Source organism: Xiphophorus couchianus, chromosome 16 (genome assembly GCF_001444195.1).
Source record: "Xiphophorus couchianus chromosome 16, X_couchianus-1.0, whole genome shotgun sequence".
Taxonomy (NCBI): Eukaryota; Metazoa; Chordata; class Actinopteri; order Cyprinodontiformes; family Poeciliidae; genus Xiphophorus; species Xiphophorus couchianus.
Genome location: NC_040243.1, coordinates 10,066,425 through 10,087,697, shown reverse-complemented (window position 1 = coordinate 10,087,697; position 21,273 = coordinate 10,066,425). Strand labels below are relative to the sequence as shown.

The 21,273-nt window shown below is 40.0% G+C and overlaps 3 protein-coding genes across 4 annotated transcripts; all 3 read left to right on the top strand.

The window, feature by feature from the left end:
- Positions 1-3,159: 3,159 nt before the first annotated feature.
- dnajb1a (DnaJ heat shock protein family (Hsp40) member B1a) lies at positions 3,160-7,552 on the top strand. The gene is made up of 3 exons (XM_028041943.1): positions 3,160-3,753; positions 5,441-6,003; positions 6,095-7,552. Exons 1-3 carry the CDS (start codon positions 3,543-3,545, stop codon positions 6,323-6,325), a joined length of 1,005 nt encoding a protein of 334 aa, XP_027897744.1. The 5' UTR covers positions 3,160-3,542; the 3' UTR covers positions 6,326-7,552.
- Positions 7,553-8,542: 990 nt separating this feature from the next.
- gipc1 (GIPC PDZ domain containing family, member 1) lies at positions 8,543-12,512 on the top strand. The gene is made up of 7 exons (XM_028042514.1): positions 8,543-8,719; positions 9,214-9,699; positions 9,773-9,958; positions 10,095-10,275; positions 10,745-10,857; positions 10,936-11,017; positions 11,094-12,512. The coding sequence occupies exons 2-7, from the start codon at positions 9,406-9,408 to the stop codon at positions 11,243-11,245; spliced, it is 1,008 nt and encodes a 335-aa protein (XP_027898315.1). The 5' UTR covers positions 8,543-8,719; positions 9,214-9,405; the 3' UTR covers positions 11,246-12,512.
- Positions 12,513-14,022: 1,510 nt separating this feature from the next.
- Positions 14,023-19,733, top strand: LOC114160091 (E3 ubiquitin-protein ligase TRIM39-like). 2 transcript variants are annotated; one of them, XR_003598715.1, is made up of 7 exons: positions 14,023-15,419; positions 15,580-15,675; positions 17,011-17,241; positions 17,333-17,355; positions 17,453-17,571; positions 17,964-18,574; positions 18,688-19,733. XR_003598715.1 is itself a non-coding variant. In XM_028042513.1 (6 exons), the coding sequence occupies exons 1-6, from the start codon at positions 14,874-14,876 to the stop codon at positions 18,521-18,523; spliced, it is 1,575 nt and encodes a 524-aa protein (XP_027898314.1). In that variant the 5' UTR covers positions 14,023-14,873; the 3' UTR covers positions 18,524-19,733. The 2 variants fall into 2 exon arrangements, 1 of the variants encoding a protein (XP_027898314.1); XM_028042513.1 differs by having other exon boundaries at positions 17,964-19,733.
- The last annotated feature ends 1,540 nt before the right edge of the window (positions 19,734-21,273 follow it).

The following is a 21,273-nucleotide window of genomic DNA, read 5'->3' as shown; positions in this document are numbered from 1 at the left end:
GATTTCTGTACTCAAGCACACAAGTTTGAGGTGTAGGTTGTTTTTAAATTAAAAGGAAACTTGAACACTTTCTGAGAAAAACAGCTAAATAAAAGCGGTTTCCATTATCCTCTAAACATGAATCTAAAATTGGCCATGCACTGAATGCAGTTGGGTAACGACCTTTAAGGTTTTTAAATGCGTGGTTTTATGTAAAATGGACTTTTCTTTGCTTTATATAATTTTATAATGTTATTTCCTCACCAAAACCCCACTTGGAGTGTTGCTTTGATTCTTTTGCACACCTTTAAGGAATCCTTGACTCTCCTGTGGCAACCACCGCACTCAGCTCCTCCAGACTAGCAGCAGCAGCAGCAGTTAGCAAACACCTGGTGGAACTATGTGTCTGCTGAGAAGTATTTCTAAGTCCTAAACTCATAAATACAGTGGTGAAAGGGAGGAGCATTGTTGTGATAAAGTGCTAATGGTGGAAATGGAGGCCCAAATTCAAGGCATCAAATTGCAAAGTCAACTTTCTTTACAGTAAGTCAGGTTTGACATATACAGTATTTTTATAAGACCTAAAGGTACCTCGTTACTTTTGTTGTGTTCCTGAGAAATACATAATACCGCCTCTTTAAAAATCAAGACATTTTGTTATTTTTCCAGCTTAAGAAAACTTTAAAGGGAAGAGGTCATGGTGACACATTACATTGTAAGGTAGTATGATGTCAGGGTTGTAAGACTCTGCAAATGTTAGATGTCTCTCTGCTTCAACAGACAACAGCAGGACTGGAGAATGTGACTGCAGACGGAGGAAGTAATTCAGCCATTTGATTCAGCCACTCGTGTCTCAACCAGAGACTCTAGTATGAACTTGCCAACAGTGAGCTTATTGTTGTGTACAGTATGAACCTATGCAAAGAGCCACAAGCCACACATTTTCTTATGTTAAATTTGAACAAGGTTGACAGGATCTCGTCATAAGTACTTTATTGCACTATAACATTCACACCTTGAAAACTGGGCCAAAGTTTGAGGTTTTTTCTGCATGTCATGGTGTTCACTGTTAAACTTGTATAAAATTGTGTATAACAGGACAGCTGGCATACATAAAGTGAAAGGACACACTGGATTGCAATCTTAGCATGTACTTGACTAAATTACATAAAATAAGATATAATGAGACATTGACAAATCTATGCATTCTCAGTAAGTCTGTAGTGAGTTACATTTATCACTCTGAGGCCTGTTTGAATTCTTAGAAATATTGCATCTTCTCTGAAGCATTGCATCTACGCCCGGGAAGACAAACATCTGTCTTAAATATTTTCAGCTTGTGGATAATCACTGTAGAATATCCCTGACTGTTTGGAAAGTGCCTGACAATGATTCCCAGATTGACGGGCAGCAACAATTGCTTCACTAAGGTCATTGCTGACGTCTGTTCTTGGCATTGTGGCAACACGCACCTAGGCTGGATGCTCAGGACTGTCAAGCTGCCAAACCTCCCGTTTGAGGTGGTCACACTTCCTGGTATTCAATCCATCAAATGGTTGGCAGCACTGACAGATACTCTCTCCTCTTGAATTCTATGAAAAGGTTTTAGTTATTTTTTTCTCTCTTTACTTACAGTTTCAGCTCCTTCCGTTTTGTCTAAACGTTTTTTTTTTTGCATTTTTATTCTTCTATTTTTGTCACACTTAAATGTTTCATATCATCTGGATAACCTAAGCAAGTGAAAAACTTAGGTTTTCAAATGGTGAGTTCATTAACAAAGGGGAAAGCTATCCAAATGAACCTGAACCTATAAAAACAAACAAAAAAACCTGACCATAAACTCAATAAAGGCGTGTTCCACCTGTGATAATAGCTAGTGCTTTTGAAAACTATCAATTGACATTTAACATTGATGTGGAGGAATTTTGGTCTATTGTTCTTCACAAAGTCGTTTTGATTTTAGACATATGAAAAAATGTCTGAGCATGAATAGCCTGTTTTAGGGCGTGATGCAGCTTCTCCAGCCGTCACCTAGTTACTGCATTAGAGGTATTCAGAAGTGGACTGGCTGGTGTCGTCACAAACTGATCGCCTGACACACTCCTTCAGGATTTTCTTGTAGTGTGCAGAATTCATGGTACCACAGGTATGGCAAGTTGTAGAAGACCTTAAGAAACAAAGCAGTCTCACACCATTGTGTTATCACTACCATATTTGACTGTTGGTATGAGGTTATTTATTCTGAATGGTTTATGTCAGATGTAACAAGATATTCACCCTCTAAAAAGTTACAGTTTGGTATCAATGTTCCCAAAAGTTATTGGATCGATGGGCCTCAGTGTTCTTCTTGGATAACAGTAGTTCTTGCTTTGGAACTTTTTCATGGATGCCATGTTTTTTCCTATTTTGCTTTTATTATTGCATTATGAGCACCTTGACTGAGGCAAGTGAGGGCTGTGGTGCTGTAGATGCTGTACTGGGTTCTTTTTTTGATATCCTGGATGATACCTGGATCTGCTCTTGAAATAATTTTGGAAACAGCGAGCTCAAGTCGCGGCAGTGGCAGTCAGCCAATCTCTCCTGGGAAAGTTCACCACTGTTCCATGTTTTCTCCATGAGGGAAGGATTGTTTTCTGTGCTCCCTCTTTAAGAAACTGTTTGTAACAAAAAACAAAAACAAAAATTACGTGGTTATCACTGTCAAATAATGATTTAACAAGGGACAATTACCAAGGTCAGGGATAGATTTCCTCCAGTAAAAATGTAATTCCTGATTATGCATTTTCTATTTACTCAGGTTTCAGTTGTTTTTTTTTTTTTTGAGGATCTGAAACAAACCTTTACGATACATTTTGACAGATATATTGTAAAAAATATAATTTTAGTGAAACTTTCTTGGATATTTCTTGCAGAAGAAATCGCATAAGTTACAATTTTTGCGTTTGAGGAACGACTGTCATGTCTAATAACATTTTAATAAACAGGGTTGATTTATTTTGAAGGGCACAAAAGCGGAAGCCCTCCTCGTCAGCAGACGCGTCAAATAATGTTCTGAATATACAATAAGGATTAAACAATAGATCATTGCCAAATTTCAAAACAACATACTAGTTTCAATCGTGGGAGTTCGGTTGGTTGCCTGGTTCAGTTTTAAAAACAACGAAATCCACCGACGCACCTTTAACTAGGTCAGATGAAACCGGAAGTTGTTTGGAGGGAATCCTCTCGACCTACATTCGTCAGCTTCTTCCAGAAGTTTCTATGCCCAGCTTCTCTTTAGCGCCGCGGCATCTCATCTCTAAGTACAATTTGTTCTTTACTTTTTTTCCATTAAAAAAAACCTAGATAAATAAGCGGAACCTTTGTCGTCGGCTTTTCCGCGCGAAACCGAAAGTTTTCCTCGGACTGTCACGGCCACCGGACGGTTTTTGCCCGCCGGAGGTGACACCAGCTGCGGCGTGGGAAAGCAAGTTGAGCCGCCGCACACATGACCACCTGGATGTCCCCGCTGGCTGTGCTTTCATAACGGGGGTGGGGAAAGCTGGAGCTGACCGTTCAGTGTGATGGGTAAAGATTATTACAATGTGCTGGGAATAGCCAGAGGTGCATCCGACGACGAGATCAAAAAGGCGTACAGAAAACAGGCTCTGCGCTTCCATCCGGACAAAAACAAGTCACCCGGAGCCGAAGACAAATTCAAGGAGGTTGCTGAAGCTTATGATGTCCTCAGTGACGCTAAGAAAAGAGACATTTACGATCGTTTGGGAGAAGAAGGTACCTGAACTCTCTCACACAAGTTGCATGCTGCTTTCTAGTTTTCACCACTTTACCCTAATGCTAGCATAATTTCGTCCTCACATATTTTAATGCATAATTGCAATCGATGCATTATTTGCAATAGAGTGGGGTTTCCTGCATCTTTCTGCATCAGCTGTCACACTATGTAAAGGTCTGTGCACAATGGATGCAGCTGAAGAACCTGCTGGACACCAAAGGCTCTGTCCTCTTCTCCCATTCTGCTGTCTCACATTACAGTTCTGGATTAGCAAGTAGAAAACACACAGATTCATATGTTAATGCTTAGTTTTTGTTTTTGTGGTATTGGTGCACAGATGAACATGCTTAGATTTATGGGCTGGAACCGGAGCTGGTCCGATATATATGCGACTTTAGGGCCAGGATTATGTAACCCTCGGCTATCGAGACACTAGAGGGCGCTATTTCTTCTGTAGCTTGTTCTAAAAGCTCTACTGACATAAACAATAGTTAATTAAAGAGCTGTGGAAAAAGTATGCACCCCTTCAGCTTCTGCATTTTTGGCATTGTTGCATTAAATTGATGTTATTTAAGTAGGACAGTGCATACTAATGAGCATGCACCAGATAGCTAAATGCTAATTTGTCATTTTGACTTACATCATTAAAACAATCAAATATCAAAGTTAAACTGAGCAAAATGTAGTTTTCACATTTTATTTCAGGTTATTTAAATCAACCAGGTACTATGTGCATAAAATGAACTGCTCTAATTTAATTGTGATTAACCAATTCTTTTTTTTAGCAAGCTGAGTTCTGTAGCCACATCCAGGCCTGGTTACTAACTTTACTGTTAGCATAAGCTATTCTGAAAGATCTCTAAGAGCAACAAATTGCCTCAATTTGAAGAAATTCAAGTGCAAGTGAGAAACAAAGTCACTAACATTGCTAAGGGTTCTCTAGGGCAGTGTTTCCCAACCCTGGTCCTCAAGGCACACTGTCCTACATGTTTTAGAGGTTTCCCTGCTTTAATGTGCCTGATTCAACTGATTGCAGTTCAACAAACGCCTGTTAATCAGTCATCAATTGAAATCAGCTGGACTGAAGCAAGGAAATACCTAAAACATGCAGGGCAGTGTGCCTTGAGGACCAGGGTTGGGAAACACTGCTCTAGGGAACCATGTTATCCAGAAATAGAGAAAACGTGGAACCCAAAACAAAATAAAAACATTACACCGAATGTTTGCAAATCAACATTAGTTCCTTGTAAAAACAATTAATTCGACTCGCCCACACCTTCCTGATTCCATCCAAACCGAATTGCGCTTAAAATGAACAAGTCAGACAATATGTTAGGTGAATAATAGAAAATATGAATTCGTATTGCTGCAGGGACTGAAATTCTACCCAAGGCCTCCTGAAACTTTGCTCAGGCTCTGGCAAAACTATAATTTTTGTGCTAAGAAGCTGCATATGAGTTATTTAAATGCTGCTTTCAAGTCTAAAGTGTAGATCCAACCATCACTTGATTCTATTTTCTTGATAGCTTCTTTGTCTGTCAAAATGTTAAAGAAATTAAATGAAGATTTTTGAATCATTCCGAGGCAGATCTTATTTATTTATTTATTTTTTTGTCATTTCTTCTTTCCATTGACACTAACATGCAAAAACTTAAGCCGGATCTTTGTTGCCTTCCTCCTGAACAGGATTAAAGGGTCCAGGAGACGGCAGAGAACACTGCGGCCCCACCTTCAACTACACCTTCAATGGAGACCCCCACGCCATATTTGCGGAGTTCTTCGGCGGCCGCAGCCCCTTCGATCACTTCTTCTCATCGTCCATCGACGGCGACATCGACGACCCTTTCTCCCCGTTCGGCATGGGAGGAATGGGCGGCTTCCAAAGGTCCTTCAAAACCCAGCCCGGTGGTCTGCACAGGCCGCACGAGAAGAGGCAGGACCCGCCCGTGGTGCACGAGTTGAACGTGAGCCTGGAGGAGGTTTTCACCGGCTGCACCAAAAAGATGAAGATTTCCCGCAAGAGAGTGAACCACGACGGCTGCACCATGCGCAAAGAGGACAAGATTTTAACGGTTAATATCAAGCGCGGGTGGAAAGAGGGGACGAAAATCACTTTCCCCAAGGAGGGCGATGAGACTCCGACCAACATTCCTGCCGACGTGGTTTTTGTGGTCAAGGACAAACCCCACCCTGTGTTCAGGAGAGACGGGTCAGATATAGTTTATCCTGCAAAAATCTCCCTCAGAGAGGTAAATAATCTGGTATATTTCCTTTGATTTATTAATAAAAGTTCAGAAAATGATCATAAATTCTTATTATTTTCCCTGTGTTTGCCACCAGGCGTTGTGCGGATGCACGGTCAAGGCGCCCACTCTGGACGGCCGCACCATCACTGTTCACTCCAGGGAAGTTGTGAAGCCCGGGATGAAGAAGCGCATCACGGGAGAGGGGCTTCCTCTGTCTAAGTGTCCCGACAAACGAGGGGACATGATCTTGGACTTCTCTGTTAAATTTCCAGAGAAACTGGGCGAAAACACGCGAGACGCACTAGAGCAGATCCTCCCCATGTGACCAAAGCGTCTCCATCGACACTTTTAACAACAAGCTAACATTTCCAGTCATGTTGGCGTTCTGCGTCAAGTTTCGGCCTAAATGATTCAGGATCGGGTTTTATTCCCGTTTGGGTTTCAGAACCAAATCTGGTTTGATGTGAAGAAAGAAAAATCAAATGTCTTTTAAAAAGTTTGCACGGCTGACTTTGCTTCACAGCAGACGTTTTCAAGTGATGTGCAGTCAGCTACTTAACCCGAACCTCAGGTGCATCGATGCAGGCTTGAGCGTAGCTGTACGCGAACAGAATCAACTCTGACTAAATCGCATATTTCCTATTTTGTGTCGTGGGGAAAATTCCACGACAACTCGATTGTGATCCTGTTGAGCTGCAAAAGAAACAAAATAATCCACCAAAAGTCTTCTGAAGGCTTTAAAATGTGAGTCGTGTGTTTGGAGTTATGATGCATGCAAACGATCCCAGTTGATTACAGACTGCTGAGCGGTGTGACACAGTGGGGAATAACAAATCCTTTCGTGCCTGGGATGAAAATTTAGGGGAAGAAAAAAAAAATATCTTTATCAGATCAGTGAGCCTGAACGTTAAAGATGTTACTTTGCTCCATATGTACGTTGTTTGTTTTGTGCCAAACAGCCGTCTCTGTGTAATTAAATTATATGTGCATCTAATAGTGTGAATCCTGCTGTTTTGCTGATTACATAAAACATTTATTTTCTACCAAAATCACATATTTAATACATGAATTTGTTTTTGCCAGGCAGAAAGAAACTTCAGTATCATTACTTTTGTTTAATTTCTACTCTGTACACTAACCTACGTTTTGATTCCAAGCTGTTCACTCCCTGGAAATGAGTGGTTCCACGGCTCAGACTGATCACTGGGAGATTGTTTGATGCTTGAGTGGGGAAAAAATGACTTGAGGTTACAAAATCGGGAAATATGTCAGTGCTGCTTTTTTCTGCTTTTCTTGGAACTTTAGGTTTCTGACACAGATGGGTGGTTTAAACTTAGAGATGTGTCATCTCTGTGATGTTTTTTGTATGCAAAAAGCCTGTTTACTTTGTTCCTCCTTTAGGGGGAAACCATAGAGCATTCATGTGTTGTTTATGCTTTACAGTCTGTGGCTGGGGGTTCAGAATCCTTTTATTTGTAACAAGAATGATTTTATCACAGGATATTTTTTTTTAATCCTTTTTGATTTGACATTAAAGAAACTCTAAACCACACCTTTAGCAGTGTTTTAATTTAGTATTTTTCTGTTGTATGAGAACTACAGAGCTGAATGTTTATTTCAGTAAATAGTGATCTGTTTAAAATTCTTTCTCAATAGCAAATATTGGCAGAAAACCTAAGGGCTGTTAGCAAAAATATTTCTTTTCTGCAATTATCTGAAGCTGAAGCTTAAATATAAGTACAGAAATTTGAGAAATGCTTTACAACGTAAATTTCTCTTGAAATCTGAATGTTACACAAGACCAATAGAAATCTATATTTGAGACAGACATGTTATGACACTGCAGAAGGATACTAAAACTAACAGCAACATTTATTAGATGTAGATATTTTATCATTAGATAAACTGTTTAATAAAAATTTTCTGAACTTTAAACCTAAAAATAGTAATAAAATTGTACTTATTTTTAAAAAAAATCAATAAATGCTCAACGGCAGATAGATTATCAAAACTTATAAGCTGTCCTTTTTTTGAAAGTTAATGTAATATTTGCGGCTTTAAATTTGTTTTATTTAGCTGAACTAAGGGCAAAAATGGCAGCAGTAGTGTGATAGTCTGACTCGTGGCAATTAAAATGATCAACCGCTAGAGGGCAGAAAAGAATTACATAAAGGAGAAATGCAACAGGATGTGTTTTTAAAAATCATACCCGTAGAAATAATCAGAATTCGTAAGCACCACTATATAAACCTTTACTTTTTTCATTATTTACTTATTTAGCGTTAATTTATTCACATATCTGCCACCGTCGATATTTAATGACCATGTAAATCATAATCAATTGATTATGATTTATTCTATATTGCATTGATTCTATATTGCATTGTGATTCTGTGTTTGTAATGATGTAAAGCACTTTGAAATGTCTTGCTGCTGAAATGTGCTATACAAATAAAATTTGATTGATTGATTGATTGAATCAATGAAACCATCTTTTCACATTCTAGATTATTCACTCGGTATTCGGGGGAGGAGTTGTTTTTTACGAGGTTACATGAAGGCGTCATTGTTCCACCCAGCTTGGCTGGCTCTAAGCTAATTCTACAACAACACACCGCTACTAACACACACGCTGTAATTTCCCACCAGTCTGATCGGGATAACTAAACATCGCAGCTAGAAGCGGAGCAGCGTGAAGAGCGTACTTCAATAGACTAAGGTTATTTTATGAATATTATCAGTAGGTAGGGGGTTAGTGGGCTGCTCAGCTAACAGGAAGAGCTAAAAGTCGAGCCCTGCCATGTTTTCGCTTCTCGGTTCATGTTTACCGATCGTGCTAATTAACCTCAACACTTCTTAGTAACCATATGGCGACAAGAAGCCACAGGCACCTGTTTAATTAGTGTTATTTTGCTGTTAGCTCTGTAGCTGGGTACCTGTCAAGTGTTGTGTTTTGCTTTAACTGGAAGCCAGCTAGCAGCTAGTGTTAGCCTTGTCTCATGCATTGATTGTCCAGGCTGCAGTGTGGTGTTAGATGAGAAGTAACTTCAGTATATGTAGCATATTTCCTTAGATTTAACACTGAGCTTGCCGCTTATTTGTGAAGCAGCTCATGATACTAAAGCTTTTATATTGTATTTTATTGAATACTGTATTCTCCCTGGCTCTGTTTGATGTATATTAATAACTGGAGTTTTTGTTTCTCTTGTCCAGCTGATCACAGACCCAGCTATGTGAGCTGCTCTGATGTGTGTGTTCCTACATTCATTCAGTGCCCGGCTGATACAGCTTTCAAACTGGTCTGGAGGGCTTTGACGTAAACACTGAATAAATCTGCTGCTGAGTCAGCACTCCAGGTTTATGTTGGTCTGGATTGTGGGGTAACTTCCTAGAGCGGCGTCCACAATGCCTCTGGGTCTGGGAAGAAGGAAGAAGGCGTCCCCCTTGGTGGAGAATGAGGAAGCGGAGCCCATCCGTGGTGGTCTCAACATGCCGGGCATGGAGGGCTTGGATGGAGGAGTCGCCGGGGAGGCCGCAGGGTCTGACGGCCTTCCTCCCCCACCAAACAACATGAGACCCCGGCTGATTTTCCACACCCAACTGGCTCACGGCAGCCCCACAGGCCGCATTGAGGGCTTTAGCAACGTGCGAGAGCTCTATGCCAAAATTGGAGAGGCCTTTGGCATCCCAGCATCTGAGGTCAGTCAGACTTTAAAAAATGTAAGATGTTTTGATTGGGATGAAGACTAAATGGTACAGTTTCTCTCCACAGGTTATGTTTTGCACGCTGAACACTCACAAGGTGGACATGGATAAACTTTTAGGGGGACAGATTGGGCTGGAGGACTTCATTTTTGCCCACATTAAAGGCCAGAAGAAGGAAATAGAAATCTTCAAAGGAGAAGATGCTTTAGGACTGACAATCACCGACAACGGAGCAGGTTATGCTTTCATCAAGGTGAGAAAAGTTTTGAAAATCTACAAAGAAGGGCCAGAACCTGGATTGTTGTGTGTAAATATTCATACAGTATTGACAAAATGTTGTGAGCTGGATTGTTTTTACCTGAAATGTTTTAACTTTTGGTGCTTTGCAGAGGATCCGGGAGGGGAGCATCATCCACCAAATCCAGGTCATTAACGTCGGCGACATGATCGAGTCCATTAACGGCCATCGCCTCATTGGCTGTCGACACTATGAAGTTGCCAAAATGCTGAAGGAGCTTCCTAAGGGGAAAATGTTCACCATCAAGCTTGTGGAGCCCCTCAAAGCTTTTGGTAGGTTAGAGAGATTGGTGACCTAAATTATGCAGCCTCATTGTGATATTTCTTGTTCTCTACTGAATTTACTTTAAGATATCAACTGCAGCAGATAATCCTGCATGGACTTTCCTCTGCATGGACAGAGGAAGTCTGATACTGACTTCCTCTGTGGCTTTGGTTCATTATTTAACATCCTGTTACAAAACAAAAACAAAAAAAAGCACAAAATCCCGGGGTAATAAAATAGCTGCAGTATCTTCATAAAATGACCTGAAAAGACCAAAATAACTGCACTGAAGCTGAGCTAATTGTCAGAAGTGGGCATTTGGCGATTTTGTCTCACACTGCCACAGATAAAAAGTTGAACAATTGGAGATTTTCAAGGATTTCAGAGGTATTTCAAAACAAAACATGATTTTTGAGTTTCTAGCTCGAAGACACATGCGTGTACTTTACGCTAAGTACATGAAATGTTTTGACACAGATATGATCGGTCAGAGGTCGTCAGGCTCCAGGTCGGGCTCCGGGGTCCAGCTCGGGACGGGTAGAGGGACCCTTCGTCTGCGCTCTAAAGGTCCCGCCACAGTGGAAGAGCTGGTGAGCTGATCACAGGAGGTTTTGGGTTGTTTGTTTACTAAATTACCTGATTATGCACATTCATTTTTGTTTTGCCAGCCTTCTGCATTTGAGGAAAAAGCGATTGAGAAGGTGGATGATTTGCTAGAGAGCTACATGGGCATCAGAGACAGCGAACTGGGTAAGAATTGGTGTCTGTAGACACAAATCCTATTTTGTATTTATGACCGATTAAACAACCTGCTGTCTCTCCTCAGCCGCCACTATGGTGGAGCTGGGCAAAGACAAGAAGAACCCAGACGAGTTTGCTGAAGCGTTGGATGAGACTCTGGGAGACTTCGCCTTCCCCGACGAGTTTGTTTTCGACGTCTGGGGCGCCATCGGTGACGCGAAGGTTGGACGTGTGTAACTGCAGGAGCTAACGGAGCAGAGGGCCCTGTGTGGGTGTTAACACTACCAGAACACACAGCACCACCATCATGAGTTTATTTTTATTCCAGTGTACAACACTCCTTCTATTTTTGTGCATTTCCACCCTTTTGGGAGCCAGAGCGGGCCGTCCGGTTACACGAAGGGGAAGGTGACTGCCGTGACTTTCTAAAGTGCTTTAATGTGTCTTCCAGCGTTTTTCCAGAAATGACATCGTTGAGCACATTGCGTAACCCCCCCCCCCACCTCTGCCCCTCCCCCCACCCACCGAAAACCTCCCTGCATGTTGACGTTGTAGTTGCCGGCAGCGGAATGAGCGCCGACTCTGTTGTCTGATATGGGAGAAACGAGATCTTTGATATTAAAACTATGTGTCTTTCTGCACTGCAAACCAACAGCAGAGGTGAGGATGAGCCGCACGTTGCCTCACCTGGTTAGATATTGCACTGCGTGACTTCCCCCCTGAGCTACAGTGCTGTTCTGAACCACTTGATGTTACTGTGATGGGTCAGTTTTACAAGCATGTGCTGTTACATTTCTTATTTTACATTTCTTCCTAACATCTGGTCTTATGTTAGAAATAAAATCTCTTGTTACAAAGAGGTGACAGTAAACCGTAGCTTTACACTAAAAACTTAAGCGGCTCACTGTTAGTGAAGCAGACCGGAGACTCTGCAGTGTTAAAAGGAAATCAGTGTTTACTTCCTGTTCCTCAAGGTCAAGCAGGAGGTTGGTTTGTGGACTGTGTCAACTTATTTTTTTATAGCTAGTGTTTTTATATGAGGTGATGTGATGTCTATTAAAAAAAAAAAAGATTAAGAATTGTGTTAAAGGATGAACATTTTCACCATGTCGTCGCATCTTTATTACTAAGAGAGTTGTAACAAAGAAACAGTAATGGTTTGGAATTGCTGTACAAGAAACAAAATCTGCATTTCATCCATTTTGTTTTATTTTTAATTTAGATATGTCGGTCTTTTTTTTGTTAACGCTCAAATGCACGATGTTGATCCTGAATGAGATGCTGCTTCCATCGTGCAACACTTAATTTAAGAAAAAGAAACAAACCCTTTTGTTGTTCTAACATTTTCAGATGATCCAAATGTGAAGAGGCTATTTTGTAGCTTTGTTTCATTCCTCAGAGTTGATAATAAATCTACATGGGTGATATAATTAACACTAATAATTATTTTGATGGCTTTGTGTTACACGGTCCATGTTCAAATACAGCGCAATAACAACACCCACGCAGCATTTTCTGTTTGGTCTTTCTTCGTGATGTTTTTGTCTTTTGCCCACTTTAGCATCTGAATTTTTTACGGGCGCTCACAGAAGCCACCTAGAAGGGTGTTTGTGTTTCTTCTCCCTCCTTTGTCCTCCTGAAATATGCATGGTGTTTATTCAGACGGTGAAATCACTGTCAGCGGCTGTCGGCTGGTGTAATCAGATCGACCTCGGCTCACTTGATAGCTCTAGACGGACTCATCGAGGTCACTTACAGGCCTTTGTCAGGAAGGTGGCAAATTAGAGAGCCAACGTGGAAAATGTTTCCTCTCATTGTTTGGAAAATGAATAGAAGTCTAGGAAAAAAACAAGGAGCGTAAAATTAAAAATGATTTGCATGTAATTGAGTGAAATAAGGATTTCATCTCTCAGCAAAATAGGCATTGGATATTGGAGGAGAAGCCTTTGTGTTAAAGCATTTGCTTGTATTGGTAACCAGCTTTTCAAATATATCAAGCTGAATTTTGGCATATTTCCTCCTTTAGCAAATGAATCTGGATCTAAAAGCTCAGACTAGAATAGAAATATCCTTTATTGTTCCATAGTGGAGAAATTCAAGTGTACCAGCAACAAGTTAAGCTGAATGGAAGCATAATATTATGATTTTTCTTTAAATGAATTGAGAAATGTTGCTTGGAATTGTATTCCAACTATCAGAATCGCCATAGGAAAAAGCAGTTTTTAGAGTATCTGACAAAGATGATACAATTAGATGATACAATTTTTATTTTTTTAAATCCAGTACCTTAATCACTTTTTTTTATGAAATTAACGATTACCAACTTGTTTGCAATTTGTCAAATGAGATGTAATCATGGCACCAAAGTATAACTTGAGGCATTCAAAAGGTAAAATATTTCTAATAAATTGAGAATTAGATTCAATTTAATTATTTTCCCAATATGCTTCACTTGTTAAAACAACTGATAGGTATTTTCCTTTCGAACCTAAATAAAAGAAAGAACCACAGACAACGTATATGAATTTTACGTGGAGCTTTTGCAAAAGGAGAAGGCTCTGAGAATTCTTCCTCCAAAGAATCCACAGGGCATTCTGGTCTGCCCTCACAACAGCTCCTGTTTTTATTGCCAGAGAAAAACAGGCAAGGGGGCAGTCAGGAAAAACAACAGAGGTCATAAAGCTTCTAACCCAAACATCTAACAACCGAGTTCCAGATGTGATATCTGATCAAAGGTCTGAGCTCAGTTCAAATCTCGGTCAGTACTGTCAAGAAAACAAAATACGACTGCTCACAAGTAGTTACTAAATTAAGAGGTGTTCTTTAAAAGGATTTAAGGTCTGAGAAACTTAGTGTTATCTATTTCTCGTAAAGTTGAACAGACAGTAGTGACCTCCATACACACGTAAGGAAGAGAACACTTTAAACAGAAAATCACAATGATCTATAGGCTGAATGTGAACTAAAGTAAGAATAAAATGATAATACCAAAAAATCTCTAACAACAACATAGTGAATCCAAGATGACCCCTAAATATGTGGTGCTCTAATTATGTTTTTTTGTGTTTTAATTAATACTATTTAGTATTTAAAAAAAATACTAGAATCACAGGTGGTATTTGCAGTTTTTCAGAAATACATACCTGGTTTTGAATAAATTAAGATGTAAATGAGATCTCTGGATCCAATCATTAACATTCACAACAGCTTGTTCCTTGTCCTTTGTTAAATCATTAATCAGTCTGAAAAGCAAAGGTCCTAACACAGACCCTTGTGGTACTCTATAACTATTTATCAATAATCCCTGATTTCATATGCGGTATTTTAAAAGAACATCTTGTATAACATAATCCAGTTTATTGCTGTTAGTGAGTAGTTAAAATTGGGCAGTCTAGTTAATAATAATCAATGATGGATAGTGTTCCATAAATTTTATGCTTACTCTTTTCTGAGCATTGACGGATCACAGACCAGGCAGTTTTTATTTCACTCACTGAGCTGAATAGAGATTTTTATCTTTCCAGCTTCTGCTGCTCAAAAAAAAAATTAAAATACTGAAAGAAGAAAAAAATGGACAGCAGATCAAATAATTCTTATACACACTGGGTCTAACAGAATAATACATTAACTTGTTTTCTAGAGTATTCAAAGCTCTTTTCATTGGAAAAATGTATTGTTGTGCCTGCTAAATGAGGGGTGGCGACCTTTACGTTATTTACTAGAAGTGAAGTAAACCAGTTTTGCGAGTCTTTGTTGATCTATAACTGAGGTTGCTGTTAAAGTGTGGCCACATTACTCTCTGGACCCACCTTGGAGCTCTTCCTCTTCTTACGAACAACAAAAGCTGTTATAAGAACGACTGGTCATGGCTCTGCGACCCAGAGCTTCTTCCCAGCCAGGAAAACTTTCTCTGCCTCTGATCGCCAAGGTGACCTCATCCCTTCGTCCACGAGCCGTTTCCTCTCGCTCATGGTCCATGCTGGAGGATGAGCTGTCTTGTCCCATCTGCTGCGAGATCTTCAAGGAGCCAGTCGTGCTCAAGTGCAGCCACAGCTTCTGCAGGGCCTGCCTGCAGCAGTTCTGGAACAAGAAGAAGGCGCGGCGCGAGTGTCCGGTCTGCAGGAGGAAGTGCTCTCTGACGGAGCCCACGGTCAGCCTGGCCCTGAAGAATGTGGCCGACACCTACCTGAGGGAGCAGGAGAGGAGGACTTCGGTGGCCGGGCCGGGGACGGGGGCCAGCGTGGCCGCGGAGGAAGCGGTGGTGCTGGAGGAGAAGTGTGCGACACATGGGGAGGTTCTCAAACTCTTTTGTATGGATGACTTTGAAGTCTTGTGCTGTGTGTGTCACACTTCCAAGAAGCACCAGGGACACAAAATGTGTCCTCTAGATGAAGGAGCCCAGGATCTGAAGGTAAAAATAACTCTTCAACATTAGTAATCTATCATTGTACAGCTTAAATGCCTACTTTAATTGCTCTGAAGCATTAAAACCCTTAAATTCTTTAATGATGCTACAGATGGAAATATATTGGCTGGATTTCCTCTGATTTCTGATGTTTTTCTACCCCCAGTCAGAACTGAAGAAGGAGCTGACCCCCTTGAAGAAGAATCTGCGGCGCCTGTATGAAGCCAAGCAGGAGTGTGATGACACAACTGTGCACATCAAGGTATCAATAAACCGATCCAAGAAACAGTAGACGACCTGCATGACTGCTGATGTAACTTTAACGCGAGCTGAGTCACGCACTGTTAGTGTGTAAACACCAAGAAGCACAACATTTTAGATTCTTAGATGCTTTGGAGTTCCCAGAAGGTTCATAATTAACTTTTTCAGATAAATCTATGAAACATTCACAGACAGGAGTTGGAAACTAATAATTAAACGGTTATGACAGAGTTATTTACAGGTATTTTAATCAAAGTCTCAGTTTCTACCAGTGCGTTACTTAGGCATGACAATGAGAGGTCAGCTGTAAATCATTAAATCACCTCTTGTTTTTAATCTTTTTTCTTGTTACAACCACAAACTTTGATATTTCAAGACAAAAAAGATGTGATGTCTGTGAAGTGGGGAAAAAATGACACATGGTTTTTAAAGATTTGTAAAGTGTTTCACATTTTCAATTCAACCTTGTTACTTTGGTAAAAGAAATGTGAAAGAAATGCAGTACAACTGATTGTATGTAAATGTAACTTCCTTTCACTACGTTTAGAGCATTGGGCTTTTCATGTTGTGTCTTTACCACCTTTGCAAAGCTAGATATTAAAATTGCAAATTTGCAGGCATTTGGGTGAAGGGGACTGACCGCAAATGCTAGGCAGAATTTTTCAGATTTTTAATTGGAAAAAAAGATGTTGTTTTCTTCAACTTTGCAAAAATGCATTGCTTAATTTGAATTGTTTTTCACATTGGGCACAAGCACCAGCTTAGCTTGCTGGTGCCTCAGGCCATCCCAGAGTCCATTGCCTTAGTGAGTTTACAAAAACACAAATGCAATGTCTAATCCAGCTAAAACCTCCATTTCACTCCTATTGAAAATATTGAGTAGCATCTAAACCTTTCCTTTCCAGGAAGCAATTCATCAGCAGACTAGATTTATTAAATTAGCCTCTTCTGGCTGAGAAATCTCTGACTCGGGGATGCCTAATCGGGCTAATTTGGTTCACTAAGTAGACAACATGCTCCTGCTCCACTGGTCAAAGGGCCTGGAGTCCCTTTCACTAAACATATGTAGGCTAGTTGGGCAAACTCCCATCCATCACTTGGCGTCTGTAGAGGAAAAAGAGCTGCTTCAGTCACCTTCAACTAGAAAGGTAATCATGTAATTTCCCCTTCCTTTCCATTGTCTAAAGGAGAAAAACATTTTTTTTCAATAACTAAACTATGCAGTTATTGTAGTCCTAACATGCACTTCAAATATTAGTTAAATTTCATTATTAAATTAAGGCAGAGGAACGTTTAGCATATTTGAAGTGATGATTTTTATTTCCATGAATGGCAGAACCAGACGCAGGCCACAGAGAAGCAGATACGGCAGGAGTTTGAGGAGCTTCGGGAGTTTCTGGAGCGGGAGGAGGAAGTGAGACTGGCCACCCTGCAAAAGGAGGATGAGGAGAAAAAGGAGCTGCTGAGGAAGAAGTCTGAAAGCATAACCAGAGACATCCTGACTTTTTCCCACGCCGTCATCGCCATAGAGAATGAGATTGCGTCCAGTGATGCTCAGTTCCTTCAGGTGAGTAGATTTACCTCCAGGCAAAAATAAAATACTCCTTTTGCCCCATGCTGAACATAAAGTATCCCAATTGTCTGTGGTGTCCTTTCAGAATTACATCAGTACAAAGAAAAGGTAAAGTTTTTTTCCCCCTATTTTTTTCCTTTTAATATATCAAGTTACAGTCTAATTCTTTTTAGTACTGAATGATTACTGTGACATGTCATCACAGAGCACAGCTCCCCCAGAAAGGTCCGGAAAAAGTGTCAGATGCCCTTATAAATGTGGCCAAGCATGTGAGCTCCCTGAAATACCACGTTTGGGCAAACATGGTGGAACTGGTTAAGTACAGTAAGTACATCTTTCCACTTTGAATGGGCTGTGTGCAGCAGACACTTTTTAAACCAGATCAGTTTTGTTATTTTGAGGTGAGCTTTTATTATTATGTTCTTGGAAGCCTGAAGATCACATATTTAAGATGAGGATGGATATCGCATTATATTTGGACTTTTAGTAATAAAGATATATTTAATAATTTTTAAAAAATCCATTCAGCATCAAAATTATACAACCAGACTGAAATATATTCTCACAAATTAAACTTTTCTTAGCAGGTTTCATCTCAATTAACCACTTAATTTAATTTGTGATATTTTCAGTGATTGGTCTGTGTAATAACACAAAGGAACATTCATGTAATTCATATTTCTTGGTTAAATGATTTGTTTTTCTTCTGATTTTAGCTCCCATCACCCTGGATCCCAACACCGCCTACTCCTGGTTGTCGCTCTCCTCAGACCTGACCAGCGTGGCCAACAGTGGATCCCTCAAGCAGCTCCCAGACAATCCTGAGCGTTTTGGTCACTTTGTGTTCGTGCTGGGGTCAGAGGGCTTCACTTCAGGCCGCCACGCCTGGGAGGTGGAGGTGGGCGGTAAAGAGGACTGGATGCTCGGCGTGGTCAAGGAAACCATTGACAGGAAAGGGCGAATTTCGGGGTGTCCGGAGGGGGGCTTCTGGATGATCTCTCTCTCTGAGGGCGAGTACTCAGCGATGACGAGGCCCAGCACGCCGCTCCACCTGGAGGGCGACCTGACCAGGGTCAGGGTGCAGCTTGACTACGAGGCCGGAGAGGTCATTTTCTCCAACCCTTTGACCATGAAGCCCGTCTACACCTTCACTGACTTTTTCACTGAAAAGATGTATCCCTTCTTCTGCCCCGGAGTCAACATTAATGGGAGCAACCCCAAACCTCTGAAGATCTGCCCCGCCAACGTGGCTGTGTGGAACAGCGCGACCTGGTGATATGGAAGCAGTGATGTGTTAGATTACACATGTGATGATGTTTTTGGGCAGGTGTGAACTGAGCATGATATAAAGAAAGTACTATTTTTATTGTTTTTTTACATTAATTAACACCAGACACTCTTATACTAACTCCTTTAATCGCCTTTCTGTTTCTCAATCAGCCGCAGCAGAGAGAGCATCATTCTCGCCCTGGTGGTAAAAAAAACACACATTTTAAATCTCACACTACACCCAATTTCATTTTAATCTTACAAATCACACAAATAAAAGAAAGTTTACTGATATCAAGATTTTCATGTGCTACAAGGGTTCCCAGTCACTCTTTAAGGCAAAAATATGTTTCATAAGAATATCCTGAACATTAAATCAGAAGGACTGAGAAGACAACAATGCTACAAACATTGGTGCAAAAAAAACCAACAAAAAACATCAAAAATAAAAAACTAACAATGTGTTGCAATTGTGTTTCTTTCAATGATGCTGGAAATTCAGAAAATATACCTAAAATTTTAATTATTTTTTAAATTCATGTGGTTATTTATCCTCACCGGTCTCTTCATTGTTTGGACCAACAACTGAACAAAACAAAAACAATTAAGCCCAAAATTATTCTCACCACAGGTAGATTTAGATGTTGAATAAGCTTTATTTTACTAAGATGTTTATTTTTCATAGAACAGGAGGCAGAGATCTCTAAAAGATAATAAAATAACTTAAAAGACATTCATTTTGATAAAATAAAAAATGTTTTTACATTTTAATGTAAGGAACATGTAAAGAAATTATGCAAACCTTTCTCGGTCATCAACAGAAACGTCTTTACCGGCGTTATAGCAATCAGAACTCATGTTTCCACTAAGATTTTGCTGATTTGTTTCTGGTGATGACCTGTTTGACATTAGAAGACCTTGTTACAATCTCCCTAAACTTTATTGACTCCCTCCACAGATTCTCCACCAGATTTAGGTCAGAAGTCTAACTGGGCTCTTCCAAAACATTCAAATAATTTCCAGTAAAAATAAACATTTTGGTAACCCGAATAGTCTCATTTTGACTTGACTTCATTTTTTCAAATATTTTTTTTGCAGTTTTTTTATTTTATGGAGACTGAACAATACTTGTAACTTTTCTTTTTACAAGAACTCACGCACAATCATAAGTCCTGACATTTCCTGTATGACTGTCAGTGAATAAACTGCTTCCTCTACATTGTTTGATTTTGTCCTTATTTGGAGAAACTTACTCTGCAGGACAACAGAAAGTTCTCCACTGAACTCGTCTCCACCCATGTCACTGGGTGGAGACAGGAGGGGAGTAGAGCTGTCGTTTTAAACATGAGATAAGAAACAAAAAGAGGAAAAACAGCAGGGACAGTTGATTTAACATATCTGAATTCTTAGCTGCCACTTGGCAATAAAAGGAAATAAAAACCTTTAACGTTACATTAAAGTTCTGTGTTTTAGAACCGCCCTGTCCTTTAATGGCATACCAGTGACACTGTTGCCTGTGTGTCATCAGGACTGGCATCATGGCGAGTCCTTTTGTCTAGAAAGTCTGCATTGTTTATCAGCAGGTTGAGTCCGGCTGTCCTCACATGAGAGCCCTCCTGCGGCGCATTTATTCACGCTACAAAGGTCAAACCTGTCCGACAGAGACGGGAGCATCAGCAGCAGGCAGAAGAGGACATCATACAGGAGAAAATGCTTCCCTCTCCTACAGATGTCTTCTGTTTCTGCTGGGGGTTTTTTCACTCTCAAATGTTTCAGATCATCAAACACATTTTAATACAGGGCAAAAATAACCCGAGTGAAACAGAAACAGCTGTTATCAAATTATGATTTCACTTATGAAAGGAATAAACTAGCTTCACCAACCTGTCCCGTTGATTTTACAGACAATTGACTTTTTCAGTAATTTAATATTTTCCAACAGAGTTTAAAGAGTTTGAATACAAGTAAAAAAAAAACAAACAACAAAAACTAAAGGTAAGACTCACCTGAGTTGTAGTTTCATCAGTTCACTGATTTTATTGGAGAGGATCGTTGGCATCCTTCTTCATCTCTGGGTTTTTACTGATTCCTTTCAGGAATAATCCCCTCTGAGGTTCCTCAAGGCTCCATTCACACACCACTTTCATTTAATTTCTACTAAGACTAGAATATTTTACAGTATCTCTCTGCTTGCACACAACTTTATATTTCTGTGTCAACATATGACCACAAGAGTGAATGGATAAGAATGTCTGCCTATGTAATGCATAACTTTCAGAAATCTTTGGTTAGGGCCCAACAAAGAAGATTAAAGGTCAGTACTCGACTAGACTTGATCAATTTAAAAATGAGCATGCTTATGGATTTAGCATGCTAACTTTCATATCCACAGAAAATCTACGACAAAATTAGCTTTAGGGTTTTTGTTTTCAGTAACTTAGATTATAATAAAATTGTCTTGGTCTCTGTTAAAAAAACAAAAAAAAAAACCTCACCACATATAATCACACCAACCTATAAATTACTGCAGAGGAGTTGTGTTTGAAATGACTTTGCTGTAGATTACTGTACCTGTAAAGGTTAAATATTAGTTTATTTCTTATTATCGCATAGCTTTTTGTTTTCAATTTGCACTTAACTGTTTCTTTTTTATGTGATTCCTAATCTTTTGCACCCTTTTGTTATAGTTTAACCTTTATCTCTTTTACCTTATTTTCTTGGAAGCCACTTCAAATTTATGCTGGTAAACAAACATTC